This window comes from Heterocephalus glaber, unplaced genomic scaffold (genome assembly GCF_053883595.1).
Source record: "Heterocephalus glaber isolate CG9 unplaced genomic scaffold, H.glaber_assembly_v1.0 deba00000809, whole genome shotgun sequence".
NCBI classification, from domain to species: domain Eukaryota; kingdom Metazoa; phylum Chordata; class Mammalia; order Rodentia; family Bathyergidae; genus Heterocephalus; species Heterocephalus glaber.
This window is the reverse complement of record NW_028258163.1, coordinates 4,231,102-4,242,304: the sequence shown is the minus strand read 5'-3', so window position 1 is coordinate 4,242,304 and position 11,203 is coordinate 4,231,102. Positions and strand designations below refer to the sequence as shown.

General features: G+C 52.6%; 1 protein-coding gene across 1 annotated transcript; it reads left to right on the top strand.

Moving 5' to 3' along the window:
• Positions 1 to 614: 614 nt before the first annotated feature.
• Positions 615 to 2,741, top strand: Chst14 (carbohydrate sulfotransferase 14). Its single transcript, XM_004861563.3, has one exon. The coding sequence runs from the start codon at positions 851 to 853 to the stop codon at positions 1,973 to 1,975; it is 1,125 nt and encodes a 374-aa protein (XP_004861620.1). The 5' UTR covers positions 615 to 850; the 3' UTR covers positions 1,976 to 2,741.
• The last annotated feature ends 8,462 nt before the right edge of the window (positions 2,742 to 11,203 follow it).

Sequence of the window (11,203 nt, the reverse complement as noted above, 5' to 3'; positions counted from 1 at the left end):
GAAGTGCCCTGGCCCAGACACCAGTGATCCTGAGGCACCAGCTTGTCATTAGCCCCTGTCCAGAGTGTCCTGGTTTCCCCACTGATGTGGGCTTAGAGGTTCTGTTTCCAGCATTACCCAGGGGATAAGCATCACAGTCCTCAGGGACTGCTAAGCTTCAGGGCCAGCATGGACACTGGCCAGTGCTTGGCTGTCTCGGTTCAGGACCTGCTGGACTGAGGGAGATAAAGGCACCTGGGGCAAGCATACTGGGGAACGCTGCTTCCAGCCAGAAAGACGGGCCTCTTTCCTGTCGGTCGGTGCGTCTTTCTCTCACCCTGCGGCCTCCCGGCCTCCAGACCCCAGTGGAAGGAAGGGCTGGCCGGACTGGACAGGAGTCTGGGGCAGGGTGGTGGATGCAAGGCCTCGACCATAGCCCTGAGGGGGCACACGCCGCCCTCGGAGTCTCACCAAGCTCTTGTCCCCAAGCCTGAAGTCCGGGGAGGCCCTGGCTCTGGTGCCCTCTCCAGGGGTGGGGGGTGGGGTGGGGTCCCCGTGTAGCCCGCCTCCCGCAGGGACGCCCGCCCTTCTCCCCGCCCCGGCGTGGGCCCGCCCCCGCGCCTGTGTCACGGCGGGGGCCGGGAGTGGAGCGCGGCCGGGCGGGACATCCGGCTCTGGTCCCTTGCCGGGCCCGCCCGCTGCCCGCCCCGGCGCTGCGGCCCGGGAGCCGGCCACCCCTTCGTACCGAGTCCGGAGCGGTTCACCATCTGCGGGCCCAGCCAGGACCCTCGCCCCCCACCCCGGCCGGAGCCGCTCCACCGCAGCAGCCCTCGGGCCGGCCCGGCCTGCACCAGCCCCTGCCCTAATCACCATGCTCCCCCGCCCGCTGACCCCGCTGGCGGCCCCAAATGGCGCCGAGACTCGGGGCCGGGCGCCGAGACGCGCCCCGCTGGGGCGGGCCCGGACCGGGCCGGGGGGTCCGCCCCTGCTTCTGCCGTCCATGCTGATGTTCGCGGTGATCGTGGCCTCCAGCGGGCTGCTGCTCATGATCGAGCGGGGCATCCTGGCCGAGATGAAACCCCTTCCCCTGCACCCGCCCAGCCGCGAGGGCTGGCGAGCTGCATCCTCCAAGCCTGGGGCACCATCCCCGGAGGCCCGGGACTCGGACCTGCGAGTGCTGCAGGACGTCCGGAACCGGACTTTGCGGGGGGTGTGCCGGCAGCCAGGCATGCCAAGGGACCCCTGGGACCTGCCGGTGGGTCAGCGGCGCACCCTGCTGCGCCACATCCTCGTGAGTGACCGCCACCGCTTCCTTTACTGCTACGTTCCTAAGGTGGCCTGCTCTAACTGGAAGCGGGTGCTGAAGGTACTGGCGGGCGTCCTGGACAGCGTGGACGTCCGTCTCAAGATGGATCACCGCAATGACCTGGTGTTCCTGGCAGACCTTCGGCCCGAGGAGATTCGATACCGCTTGCAGCACTACTTCAAGTTCCTGTTTGTGCGGGACCCCTTGGAACGCCTCCTCTCTGCTTATCGCAACAAGTTTGGCGAGATCCGCGAGTACCAGCAGCGCTACGGGGCCGAGATTGTGAGGCGGTACCGGCCTGGAGCCGGACATAGCCCAGCAGGAGATGATGTCACCTTCGAGGAATTTCTGAGATACCTGGTGGAAGAGGACCCAGAGCGCATGAACGAACATTGGATGCCTGTGTACCACCTGTGCCAACCCTGTGCCGTGCACTACAACTTTGTGGGCTCCTATGAGAGGCTGGAGGCTGATGCCAACCAGGTGCTGGAGTGGGTGGGGGCACCACCCCATGTCCGGTTCCCAGCTCGCCAGGCCTGGTACCGTCCAGCCAGCCCCGAAAGCCTGCACTACCACCTGTGCAGTGTCCCACGGGCCTTGCTGCAGGACGTGCTCCCCAAGTACATCCTGGACTTCTCCCTCTTTGCCTACCCACTGCCCAATGTCACCAGGGAGGCCTGCCACCAGTGACCATGGGTGTGAGGCCAGCAGCTTTTGGGTACTGGTATGCCAGCTTCCTGTGCTTCCACCTACCATCTAGAGAAACTCTGGCTCTGGATGTTGGGGCTTTTCCAGAAGCCAGGATGGCAGGGACTATCCCAAGAGCTCCTAGGCCGAGTTGGGTACCCACAGTGGCTCAGAGACAGGTGGAGACAGGAGGCTGCTGCTCCCCACTGGGGGGATCTTGAGTGCAAGTGTGAGTTGGTTGTTTTGTCCCATCTACTCCAGGGACACTTCGGGCTCCTGGCTGCAGAGATTGTGCCACCTGGTCCACCTTAGTTTAACCTGTGGCCAACCCCAGAGGTGGCACCAGCTAGGGGCGCTGACCCTGGGCTCTGACCCCTGACTCACCCACCCCATGTGCCTCAGGACTGGAATGAGCAGTTGTGCCTTGTAAATGACTTTGGTGTCTTCCTGCTTCAGACAAAATTCACTACACTTGCCAGAATTTTGTCCATTTTTTTCAAGGAAAGGAAAACTGAAGCAAGGCCCTTGACTGGTAGCTCCAGGACCTGGCCCTGCAGTCATCCAAATACCCAGCCTCTTCCTAGAGCTCTGGGAATGTCCACCGTAGTCCTCTCTCCCTTCCCTGCAAGGCCTTTAAGGAAACAACTGTGGCTGACATTTCTGGCTGCCACTTTTCTGATGCATTTATTTAAAATTTGTACTTTTTGATAGAATCCTTATAAGCCTACCCCCTGTAGCTGATTTTTTAATAAAGCTGTTTGTACACAAAGTGAGCTTCTCTGTGATTGCTCCTCTGAACTGTTGTGGGTTGAGCAAGCCTCCTAGATGTCTATCCCTCCAGGTCAAAAGACAGCTTGCAGCTAGAGACAGTAAAACAAGGTATAACTGTATAACTTGCTTGGGCAGGTTCAGTGGGCCACTGCTAAACCATGGATCCCTTGGGGGCTTCTCATAGGACATACTGGATCTGAGATGCCACCAAAGTGCAGTCTGGGTTAGGAAAGGCCCCAGGTCTAGAGCATACCTACCTGGGTTATTTCCTGAAGAAGTGAGTATGAAGGAGACATGGGCTCTGACTCTTTTTTTTTTTTTCATTAATTTAATTGGTACATTTTAGGTATGCAATATAATGACATTCATCATTGGAAATTTGCACCTTTACATAATCTCTCTTGGTTCTTATTTTTCCTCATTCCCCTGCCTTCCCTCCAACCCCTCCATCCCTCCCTATTTACAAACACCTTGTTTCCATTTTTTCATTTTCTCATATTAATTCCATTCCCTTCTTTCCTTTCCCCGAAAGGAGCAAAGGGGAAGGGGAAGTGGGAGGCTCTGCCTCTTCTTAGGCAGGAATACTTCAATCCTTTTCTGTTCCTGAGATGGGATTGGGCAGGCTTGCCTTGGCCCTCCAGCTCCTGGGACTACATTGTGTGCCACCACACCCAGCTCAGGCATACTTCTTGAGTGCCCCCAGAGAATTTTCAAATGAGCAAGGGGAGGGTTATTTCCTGGCACTGAGAATTCAAGGAAAGGGCTGGAGCACTTGCCTGGTTTGCATGAGGCCCTGGGTTCCATCCTCAGCACTGCAAGAGAAGGGGCAAGGAGTTGCCTTAGGTTCAGGACATTGTGGACAATGTGGGAAGAATACAGTCAGAGCAGAAGATAGGACCTAGTGTGGCCTGTCACCCCATTGCCCTGCACAGCTCCCAGGCCCACCGAGGGATGGAACAAGAGGCTGCACCTGCTGTGCCCATGCGAGAGATGCAAAGCCAGAGCTGGCTCTTCCCTAGCCCCTGGTGGGGACTGCTATACTGCTATACTGCTATCCTGTGGTAAGAGGTAGAGCCCCTGGGAGGTGAAGGGGGTCCTCGCAGGTGCCATCTGTACCTAGCCTTGCTGTTGGGCTGACATTGCAGAGGAGCACTGTCTCTGTTCCCCCGATTTGGGGGAGAGGCCTCTGTGGGCACTCATGGTTCTCTGCTCTCACTCACCGCAGACCTTACCAGATACCCCCGTCGGTGTCAAGGTCCTCTCAGCTCGGGGGACTTCACTGACACTGGTCAAACCCAAGCTCTACTCACCAACTGTCTTGTCTTTTTGAACCTCCATTTCCCCACTGCATGGGAATAATAACGTCTATCTCGTGTTGACTAATGAAGACAAAATGAGCAAAAGAGCCCACCCCAGGCCCAGTTCTGGGTATTCTTTGAGATACTGGTTGAGCACCTGATCTCTGAGACTTGTGGGGATGAGGGAGAAGCCAGGACACTTTCTAGCCCAGTGCTGGAGTCACAAGGTCTGGGTGGAGGCCCTTTGAACCCTGTGTTCACTTCCTCTCCCAATGAGTCAGTCCTTTTTCCAGCTGCCAGGCCCTCAGAATCCCTCCACCCAGCTCTTTCCTCCTTGCCTGGGACCTATGGACTTTAGACTACAGGAGCCAGTTGGTCCCCCGCCCAGAGGTCTTCAGGAGGGAATCCAGACCAACCAGGGAATGCTGAGCTTCATCCTAGAACAGCTGTAGGTATTGCCCTGTTTTACAAAGAAGGTAAGTAACCTGCCCAAGGTATCGAGTGCTTCCCAAATAGGGAAAGAGAGAGACAGGGACAGATGGATCCACACTGGGAGAGCTAGTTCGTGGAAGGTGGGAGCAGAGAGAAGAGGAACTAGGAAGCGAGTTTAGGTGAAGGGAAGATGGTTTTGTGGGTAGGGATATTCCCAAAATTCTCCCTTCTCGCTTCTTCATTTGCAAAGAATCCAATCCAGTCTGGCATACCAGTCCCTGCCCTGCAGGAGTGGGAAACAATGAAGTTCCTTGATGTGCTTAGTTTATTGGCCACTCTCCCCCAGGTAGGAAAGGGATGCTGGACCACAGAGCGTCCTGATGGCCAGAACTGGGTACCTGTGGGGAGGAGGAAGAGAGGATTAGCAAGACCAAGGCTGCCTAGAAGCAGCCCCTGAAGAACAAGTTAGCAACAAGTTGTCATCTACCCTTCCATTCTGGGCAATGGACTCCATAGACGGTGTAGTGGTGCCAGGGAGGCATAGTGGTGCACACCTATAATTCCAATACTCAGAGGCTGAAACAAGAGGATTTCAAGTTCGAGGCCAACCTAGGCTATCTAGTAAGACTTGTTCTCAAAAAAAAAGCTACTAAGGAGCTACGGGGTCAAGCCAGTGCTTGTGGGACTTGCCTTAGACTGGCAGCCAGACCAGAACTGTAGGGTCCTGCAGGCTCTGGATCACCGGGAACATGGCTTCTCAGGACCCTGTCTTCTGAGATTCTCCTTTTTCTGGGTCAGCTCTGATCCCCACAAAGCCAAGCCCTGTGCTTCAGGCTGGCTCCTAAGAGGACAGGGGCTCTGTTAGAAGATGCCCATTCCAATCAGCTCAGGCACAGGAGGTGGGGGTGGCATTGCTAACTTCTCTCAGGCTGAGGACCTTGAACAGAGGGAAAGGAAGCCCCAAGGGTCTGGACTTCAAGGCCTGGGCTCTTACTGCTTCTCAGCCTGTGTGAAGATACTGCACAGAAACCACCTTATATTTTGACGTCCTTTCCCTCCTCCCTTTCCTTCTTTTTCTTCCTTTTTCCTCCCCAGGAGGTGACACTACACCTGTACCAGTAGGAAACCCTAATAGCAGAGGAGCTGCAACTCCACCACCTGAGCGAATGCACAGCCCTCCCCGCTCCCAAGGGCCCATCACCAGAAAGGGCCAGGCCCCCATCCACTCCCAGGATGGATCCCTTGCCTTTCTTTTCAAACCTGCCCCTGCCTGGCCTCAAGCAAGAGGAAGACTTTCTTTCTGTTCTTCAAAGAAAACACTAAACTAGCCGGATTTTTTGGCACATGCCTATAATCCCAGCATGGGGAGGCTGAGGTAGGAGGATCGCCAAGAATTCAAGGCTAGCCTGGGCTACAAAGTGAGATCAAAGCCAGCCTGGGCTACACCGTGAAACTCTGTCTCAAAAAACCAAACTAGGGCCATGGATTTAGCTCAGTGGTTTCACCGCCTGCTATGCAAGCGCAAAGACCCGAGTTCGATCTCTGGTACCAAAAAAAAAAAAAAAAACCAAACTGGAAAAAAAAGAAAAAGAAAGAAGATGCTAAACTGAGTGTGCTGGTACACATCTATATTCCCAGCACTTGTGAAGCTGAGGTAGGAAGATCATGAGTTCAAGGCCAGCCTAGGCTATATAGAGAAGCTGTCTCAAACAAAACAAAACATGCCAGGCGTGATGGTGCATGCCTGTAATCCCAGCTCTCAGGAGGCTGAGCCAAGAGAATTTCCATAAGTTTAAGGCCAGCCTAAACTACATAACAAGACCCTCTCAAAAAACAAACAAACAGGGCGGGGGATTTAGCTCAGTGGTTTCACTGCCTGCTGCGCAAGCGCAAGGACCCAAGTTCGATCCCCTGTACCAAAACAAACAGGGCAGGGGATTTAGCTCAGTGGTGCCACAGCCTGTCTCGAAAGGTCAAGGTCCTGAGTTCAATCCCTGGTACCAAAAAAACAAAAACAAAACAAAAAGCAACAACAACAAAAAACACCACCAACAACAATACCAACCCTAACAATAGCTCAGTAGTTGCTCTGAATTGGGAGCATCTGTGCTATTACACAGTATATCTCTCTGATCTTATAGCAACCCAGCTCAGTAAGTAAAACTACATCCATTCTACTTGTTTTTCAGCTTTTATTTTACATTAGTGCGTGTTTACAGTATATAATGATCACATTCCTTGGGAGGCACTGTTACGTGCACATAACACATCTCAATTAGTTTTTCATCCCCTTCCCTTTCTCCTCCTCTCCTCTCCCTACATCTCTCGATCCCTTTCCCCTTTCCAAAAGATCTACCTGCCTGTTTCCTATTTTTTTTTTTTTTTTTTTTTTTTGGTACCAGGGATTGAACTCCAGCTAAATCCCCGGCCCTATTTCCTACTATCTTTGATTTTGCTCTTTATTGTAAATAAATGTTGGGTTTCTCGCATAAGAGAAACCATGTGATATTTAAGCTTATGTGTCTGACCTATTTCCCTTAACATTATGGTCTCTATTCCCATTTTACAGATGAAGAAATTTTTCCAAAATCTACTATGGAACCCAGATCATAAATGTACTGGACTGTCAGTCGGGTCGTCTGAGAAGCAGGTGTGCATAGAGTTAGACAAACACTGCACTGGAGAAAACACTTGGAAAAGGTAAAGGGGAAAGGAACAAGGGGAAGCAGAAAGCTTAGGCCTGGAAACAGAGAGCAGAAAGGAAGAATTGGATTTCAATGGGCTCAGAGAACCCTCAGCGGCAGGCGGGGAGTCCCAGGCCAGGGAAAAGAGTCCATTTGAAGCAGGGTGTGTTGGAGCACACCTGTGATCCCAGCAGTAGGGAAGCTGAGGGAGGGGGAGTCAAGAGTTTGAGGCCAACCTGACCACATAGCAAGACTTTGTGCCAAAAAATCCCTCAAAATAAGTAAATAAATGAAGTTTTAAAAAGAAAAACCATTCAAAGGCCTTCTCTGTGAGTAGAAATGCCCCATGTACATCCCCAGCCTAGCTCAGGGATGGGCTTGAAGCAGCCCAGGCAGCAGCAGGCAGAAAGGAACAGTGGCAGGGCTGTCACCAGACCCATTCTCCCAGCAGATTGTGCCTCCATGGCTCCCCACAGACCCAGCATGCCACTCAAACTTTCAAGCGTGTGGCTTCTGTTGACATAATGATCTTTTGAACACTCAGGAAAGTTTCTGACCTCTTAACCTCTGGGTGTCCATGGGTCCTGAACTAAACTCTTCTTTGGGGCAATCCCTGGTCTTGTAGCTGAACTGCTGCCTCAGGCCTTCATGCAGGTACTGGAAAACATGTCAAGCCGGGCATGGTGGTGCACGCCTGTAATCCCAGCACTTGGGAGGCTGAAGCAAAAGGATCAGGATCGCTGTGAGTTCGAGGCCAGCCTGGGCTACATAGTGAGTTCAGGGCCACCCTGAACTACAAAGGGAGACCCTGCCTCAAATAAACCAAAAAAAAGAAAAAAGAAAACATGTCGACCTTGTGCCCAGATAGATGCCCACCCTGTGATTTCAGGGTGTTTTCTCTGTGGTTTACCCAATTCCCTGCAGGTTTTGTTTGGACTGTGCCTTTCTCATCAGGTCGACACTGATGATGACCTTTGGCTGGCTTTCCTCTCCCAGAGGCTGAGGTCCTTTTAAGATACACACTCAGCCAGAGGTTGAGTCTAGATACTGTGCTGTGGACCTCCCTGGGGACTTAGCTCAGTGGCCTCCAGTGGGACTGAAACTCCAGGGCAGCCCCGGAGGGAAAGTTGCCCAGACAGAACTTCCCAGGCATCCACTTGCACCAGTGCTAAATTGTCTATAGTACCCTCTACAGCTGCCTACTGCCTGACCCTACAGAGAGGTCCCCATGGAGGCAGAAAATCACAGTCAGTCTGATTTTGCCACTGTGAGGGGGGCAAGACCAAGGTCAGGCCTGGTCGCCCACTGCCTCCAGCCCTCCAGCCTGAGAGCTGTGCTAGCCCTGGTCTTGGGCTGGAGCTGTGGGAGACAGAAAGAGATGAGGTGCTCCTGTGAGGTCATCTCTGCCAATGACTTAGCGCTTTCCCAAGGCCCCCTGGGCTCCTGCTTCCCTGCCAGCTTCTAGATGGAGGGAAACAGACATTAACCTCACAATAGTCCAGGGGCAGGAGGCCATCAACCCTCCCCTTTATTATTTCTGTTCTCAGCCCTGGGCCTTAGGTAGAGTGGCATAATGCAAATCCAAGCACTGTTTTCAGAGGGCCATCAGAGCAGAAGGGTCCATGGCGGCTGGAGATCAGCCCATGTGGGTTGCCTGTAGACCAGCCCAAGGAGTTTGGTGGTGGGTGGAGGGGGGGCAGAAGGCTTTCTGGTTGAGGGGTTAAGGAGAGCTGCAGGGCTCCCCTGCTCACCCGCCCCTGATGAGAAGCTGTAATGAGCCTCTTGTACAGAAGCTGCTGGACACTGAGGCAGGCCAGTCCCCTGGGAGAGCTCCTATAGCCTGGGTGCAAGTGCCCAGTAACATAGAGAGCTGTTCTGACAGGAGAAAGAGCTGGTCTAAGTGGGAAGGAAACCCAGTTCCTGCAGGATCTTGAGGAATGGGTCTCTGAGTTTTGGTCAGAGACTCCCCTCAGCCCAGGTATCCACAGGTTAAAAAGTGACCAGCTAGAGGATTGGGGGAGGCATGCCTCAGAGGAGAAATAAAGAGGACTCATCCTCTTAGCTCAAGTGCCAGCACTCCCCACGGCCTTTCTCTGCCACTGACCAGTTGACCCTTCTTTCCTCTCAAGTCCTGTGGTTCCTACTTTGTGGAGAGCTCTTCTGGAGAGCTTTCAACTCTGTCCCATAGACTGAGGGTTCCCAAAAGGCAAGAGGCAGGCCTTGTTTCTCTTTATATTTGGTACATACTAAGTACACAATAAAAGTTGAATCAATAGAAAACCAGATGACTGAATGAGTGTGTATGTGTGTGGAGGGTGTGTGTGTGTGTGTGTGTGTGTGAATGGATAGATGGATGGATGGATATGAATGAGTGAATGGATGGGTGGGTGGGTAGACAGCAAGTAGAATAGAGGAAGAACATCTGCAAGAAGAGAAATCAAGGGCCAGGGATTTAGCTCAGTGGTGCTACCGCCTGCCTTGAAAGGCAGGTCCTGAGTTCAATCCCCTGTACAGAAAAAAGAAAGAGAGAGAAATCAATAATCACAATGAAATCTAGCAGTTAGCATATTGTGTCTTAAAAAGGGGAGACATCTGGAAGAATAGATGTTTCCTTAAGGAAGCAAGAGCATGTTTAGGGTCCAAGATGGAAGAAGCTGCCCAGACAGCCTTGGGACTGGGACTTGCTGAGATGTAGGAGGGAAGAGTGACAAGTGGATTTGCAGGAAGAAAGCCAGGTGAGAGACAGATGTCATGAAAGGTAGAACCACAGAAGGAGCCCAGGGACCAAGGGATAATGACAAGAATTCCCCAAAGGGAGCAATTTCCAGCAATCAAATAGCTTCTCTAAAGCAGAAGTATGAGGCCATTTTTGTTTGTTCATAACCATCCAGGATTTTTAGAGGAAAGCTCTGAGGGTTGTTAGAGAGGGAGTCCCTTGGTGTATCAAGGACACAGAGTGAACAGATTCTTGGGTTCCATTGCAGGCTCCTCCACAAGCCTGTCACGACCTTGAGCAAGTCCCTTCTCTGAGTCTCATTCTCCACACCTCTCACTTTCTTTTTCTTTTTTTCCAAGACAAAAGCATTTAAGTACATCTATAAATAAATATACACAGCAACTCATATCAGCTGCAAGGACAGAGCACCCGATACCCCATCTCTACAGTCACAGAAATGAAACCACTTTGTGTGATTCTTTCTCGTGCTTTTATGGTTCTTTCGGTAAATTCCGAGTAGTGGTGTGCAGGATGCCGATCCGGATGTTCCCTGTGGTCTTCATCTCAGTTGTCTCTTGCGTCTTGTTAATAACTTCTCATCAGAATGCCAGTCATTATTTTAAGTCATTTAAGAAGTTTTTTCAACGTTTTTTACCTCATGACGTTTTTCTATTCTCAGTTATTGAAAGAAAAATATTTTCCATTTCCCTAATCTCTTCTATAATAATCCTTTTTCACTTTCTGGACTGCTGATATTTAGCCACTGTAAATAGTTCTGCAATTAAATTTTTTGGAGAAAAATAATATTTACTTTTTTGTTGGAGTGAGTTCTCATTATTTCAAACTCAGAGAAATTATATAGACCAAAGAGTTTTATCGAGAAAAAAAAATTACTTTTCCTCCACTCCCGTTTTCAATAAAATAGCCTCGGTTTCACTGTTAAGAAGAAAGGGGCACGCCCGAAGCCACAGAGCCCGCGTGCAGGAGGAAGCGAGTTCACCTTCACGAGTTCCCCAGGGTTCGGCGAAGGCGCCTGAGAGCCCGTGAGCGGCAGGGTCAGGGCCCCTGCGGGCGGGGTCGCACGAGGCCTCACCCCAAGGGAGGCGGGGTCCAGCTGGAGCCCCTGTGCTGGGAGAGTCCGAGGGGCTCGGGCTGCTGAGGACCCACCTCTCCCTCCAGCCCTCCCTTCGCTGGGCCTCCGCGTGGCCTTTCTTCTGCCGCCCGTCAGCAGCAGCCAGCCGCTCCCGCCCCCGGAGCCCTCCTCCCTTTCTGGGCGCCCACCCTCTCTGCCATTGCTCCGCGTTGCGTTCTCCTCGCCAGGGGCCATCGC

Bases quoted from the DNA above. Each gene is read 5' to 3' on its own strand.
- Chst14 (XM_004861563.3), top strand. From the start codon at position 851: ATGCTCCCCCGCCCGCTGACCCCGCTGGCGGCCCCAAATGGCGCCGAG.